The sequence below is a fragment of the Apaloderma vittatum genome, unplaced genomic scaffold (assembly GCF_000703405.1).
Source record: "Apaloderma vittatum isolate BGI_N311 unplaced genomic scaffold, ASM70340v1 scaffold21489, whole genome shotgun sequence".
NCBI lineage: Eukaryota > Metazoa > Chordata > Aves > Trogoniformes > Trogonidae > Apaloderma > Apaloderma vittatum.
This window is the reverse complement of record NW_009733746.1, coordinates 8,937-13,496: the sequence shown is the minus strand read 5'-3', so window position 1 is coordinate 13,496 and position 4,560 is coordinate 8,937. Positions and strand designations below refer to the sequence as shown.

Genomic DNA, 4,560 nt, shown 5'->3' with positions numbered 1-4,560 from the left:
GGTTCAGAAGAACAAAATCTGCCTTTTGGAGTGACCAAGGCAGAGCCCAGATCTCAACCCAACAGAGATGCTCTGGAATGACTTGAAGAGAGCCGTACGCATGGGATGTCTGAAGAACATGACAGAGCTAAAGCAGTTCTGTCGGGAAGAACGGGCTAAAATCCCTCCTGAACAATGTGCAGCTCTGATCCACAGCTACGGGAAGCGCTTGGTTGAGGTTATTGCTGCCAAGATGGGCGTCAACCAGTTATTGATTCCAAGGGTTCACTTACTTTTTCCACTAGCATTCTGAATGTCGAATGAGTGTGTTCAAGACAGACATGGAGGATCAGAATTGGTTTTGTGTTATTATTTTAGGCACACTATATTTGTCAATATTCTTGACTTAGATGAAGGTTAGATCACATTATGACAAATTAATGCAGAACACCATGAAATTCCAAAAGGTTCATATAGTTTTTCTTGCAACTATACTTACATACACATACACATACCCATATACACATACACATACACATACATATTTCTGGTACATCACTAAGAGTTTCTCTGTGCAAGTATCTCAGAATAGTAAGTATTTTGAACTATTACAGAGTTTATGTATATATATTAAAAAGCTTAGTTCACAAAACAAAACTGCCCATTGCTACACTCTTAGTCTACATTATCTGTGTATGGCACACACTGTTGAGAGTAATTTCAGTGCCTCATCTCCCTATAGTGTCAATTGAGAGAAGATGGCGCATCCAGCAGTCAGTGCATTATATCTGAGTTAGCTGAACAAAATTCAGCAGTATCAAGGCTCCTCTTCTCTCTCCTCATAAAGCAAAAATGCAATGTATTTCCACATGTGGTTATTTATTTATAAAAAAAAAAAACCACAAAAAAAAACCACCAAGAAACCCCATAAAATAATTTTATTAGAATACATGAGAAGAAGTACTTGTTTAATGCAATCAGCCCAAGAAAGATACTTTTTATGTTGGAGAAAGAAGCACCAGAAAAGGAAATGTCTCTTTTTTTTAGAAATTACTTCCATTCTGCCATCATGCTTAAAGCTAAGCATTTACGTGCTTTGCTAAATAGTTGCTTAAATATATGCATGTTGTAAAATTATGAGAAGTATGAAACACAAAAACTCTATTAGCTAAACTGTGTGGAGCGATAAGGCTGTTTTATATTGAAGCATCCAAATTGTTTTATTGAAACTATATGTATCCATTTTAAGCCAAAAAAACCCCCAACTTACTGATTGCAGAGTCATAGGAGGTTGAGTTGTGTTCATCTCGGATAAGAGGAAATGGTGACAGGTAAGCATGTGTACAATTCTTCGAAGGTGACTGATTAGCTAAAAGTGAAATAAAGGTAAAGATTAGTATTTTAGTGCCTTAACAATAAAATACTTTAAGCCTGTACTTCAAATGGGCAAACTGAGTTTCACAGGTCAGGATTCCAAGTTCTTCCGCAAATAATAGCTTACAGTGGATTTGGTTTGGTAAGAGATAATAGCCTTGTTATCCAGCCAAGGATATTCTTTAAAGGGCAACACAGATTTGTACTAAGGGAACAGTAAAGCAGTCTTGCTGAAGACACACTGCAATTCATATGCAATGCATACGTATACTTTTATATGCATATGTACTTTCCTCTCCTGAGGGGTTAATTATGTCCATCTCATTACTGCATGTGCCACACAAAAAATAATAATAAAAACCAGGAAATTACTTTTTCTCTTGTGAAAGAACAATGAAAAATATCAAGCATCTTCAGAAAGTTTACAGTCTCAACAAATATGAGTTTAGTCTATGGAATCAATATCCACAGAGAAGGGTAATTTCACACTTTATTCACTTTCTTCCTTGTGAAAGATAAAGGCTGAACATAGCTTAAACCACATTTAAATTTCAGATTCCTGACCACAGAATTCTCCAGATAAATAACAAGGGGAAATTAACTACAATGAATATTACATTGGCCACCCAAGAACAAGCAATATATTTAGCAATATATGGGTTATCTAAGTCAAATTTGTATGCTAGTACCTACTTCTCACAAGGACTGTGGAAATCTTGCAATAAGGAGAGGGAGCTCTGCACCTCACAGGTAAGGTCAAAGACAGGAAAATAAGTTTTGCTTGACCTCTTCTTCATGGGAAATTTTGGCTGTAAAATACTATCTGATCTTCTAGAATCTTGGCATGTAGTGAAAGAAAGCAACGGGTCATCTCTGAATTTAGTAGAGGAATTATTCTGGAGATGATGTGTCCCACACCATTTTCACAGTGCATAGGCAACTCCACTGTGAAAATTGTGCAGAACTAGCTGGAGAAGCTCTCCAAGCAAAAAATCATGGACTATCCCGACCACCAAGCTCTTTCCCCCTCTGTTACAGAAATAAACAGTCAGTTTAACAGTAAGTGGCAAGAGACTGTCCTGATAAGAACAGACTCAGTTTAACAGGGCAGCTGTAACACTCACAGCGTAAGCTGATAGTTAAACATGTATCATTTTATCCTGGGGTTTCCTTTAGTACAAGCTACAAAAATGTTTGTCAAGAATTTATTTTAGGGTAGTTGAAGGACCTGATCATCAAAGATGCAATATGAAATCCAGTGATCCATAAGACAGAAAAAAAAACGCAACACAACAGCTTTGAAAACAAACTACTGTAGATAATGTAAAACAAAAAAGTTACTTACTATACCAGAAATTCCACATGCTGGCGTTATTCTCTCTTACATTTCCACTAAACCAGCATCTCCAGAAGAAACCTTCATGATGGAAAGTGGCCTTCTCTCCCTACAGGAAAAAAAAAAAAACAAAACAATAAAAAAACCCCATTACATAATTTTTAAATAGCTGAAAGAATCAAGTTCAATTGAAATCAAACATTGAGGTAAAACCCACCACCATCATAATGAAACACAGTCTGTTTGAGTATAGGTTAGCTATAGCATAGCTAAACAGTTATACTTTCTTTGAAATAATGTCATATTGCAAAAGTAATACCACGAAAGACAAATTTATTCTGGAGTTGATTAGAGCTGGTTACAAGAGGTTTTGAAGCAGGCTTGTAAGCCTCCAGGTCAAAATGAGTATATTCAGAAGTTCATACAAAAGTAAATTTGTACAAAACAAACACATCCAAGAAACCTGCATATATAATTCTTATTATAAGTAAAAATGTCAATACTAACCACAGTATCTTCAGGTGCTTTTGAACACCTTCCTACTTCTGTAGCAAGAAGCCAATAATCAGTTCCAAATGCTACCAAAAAAAGCAAAACCCCCAGAGCCGCAAAGAAACCTCCAAAAAATATCCCCACACTCAGTTTCATTATCAAAGTTATCTTAAAAAAAAAAAAAAAAGAAAAAAGCTTAATTACTTAAGAAGAAACAGTAAAATAAATTTTTGGGAAAGTGACTAAAAAGCTGTTTGGAGAATACAGCTCATATCTGAAGAAGTTTCTCTTCACTTGACTTTCTGCCTGTGCCCTTCTTCCCAACGCCCTGTGAGTTGATTTGTGTCTCCTAATTTGTGTTCCATGTGGCTGACTCAAGCCTGACAGATGAAAAGGGTCTTCTATTTTAGGACACTGATGGCAGAGCTTCGTTCTGTTTCTCCGTCTGGGCGAGGCCAGTCAGAAATAGCTGACCTTCCCCTAACTGATCAGGGATTGACTTGAGATATTATTGCAGCTGGTGCATCAACATCAGTGAAGATGGAGATGGAGACAGAGTTGCGATGGCTCTGTCCATCCACATCAGCTGTGGTACAGAGCACACAGCGACAGCAAGGACTTCCAAAGCTCAGGCTTGCTGGTGAATGTCTCCTTGGCTGCTAGCAGGGAGTGAAACACATGCACCCCTTTGGAAGTTAGTGTAAGTCACATTGCTAAATGAAGGCTGAGATATTTTCATAGAACTTTAAAACATGGTAGCCAAATTTCAGAAACGTGTTTGAAAAATCCTAACCTTTATTATGAACACAGTTAGCTTGAAAAATTTGCATCTTACCCTTAAAGCAACAGCTTTAATCACACCAAACTGAGAATTTCACTGCTTTATTTATTCAGATACATGTTATCTGCATATATCACAAATGCCTGCAATTAAAAATCCCTTCAGCACCTGATAGAGAGACTTCAATCTTTTTTTAAAAAAGCAAACATTTTCCCATACATGTGCTTTAGACATTTTGAAAGGTCATGAGGTTAAACATTTAAATTCTAAGGACCCACTGCACAAGAAAATATTTTTTCAACAACTTCTTTTCATGCCAAGTAAGCCTTCCTAAACATCTCCCATGTATTACAGGGCATGCACCTCTGAAGATTTCTTGAACTTATATTAAGCACCAGATCCTGCAGTCCTTATCCAGTAAAATTTCATTGGCATTGTCTATCACCAGAGTAGAAAACGTTCCACTGACAACTCATGATGGAAAGTGCTGGGATCAAGAGAATGATAAAGTCAGTTTACTCCAGAAAACATTTGTCACAAAATTTTATTGCAAGAGACTTAGGTGTCCAAAGGGACTCCTTCTTCCAATATCCCAGTA

The 4,560-nt window shown here is 36.9% G+C and overlaps 1 protein-coding gene across 1 annotated transcript; it reads right to left on the bottom strand.

Annotated features, from left to right (window-relative positions):
* Positions 1–1,249: 1,249 nt before the first annotated feature.
* Positions 1,250–3,492, bottom strand: TMEM182 (transmembrane protein 182; the record flags this gene model as incomplete). The annotated part of the gene is made up of 3 exons (XM_009876034.1): positions 3,197–3,492; positions 2,699–2,798; positions 1,250–1,348 (listed from the first exon to the last, which is right to left on the bottom strand). Coding segments are annotated over exons 1-3 (340 nt in total), but the record flags the coding sequence as incomplete, so codon positions are not given.
* Positions 3,493–4,560: the final 1,068 nt, after the last annotated feature.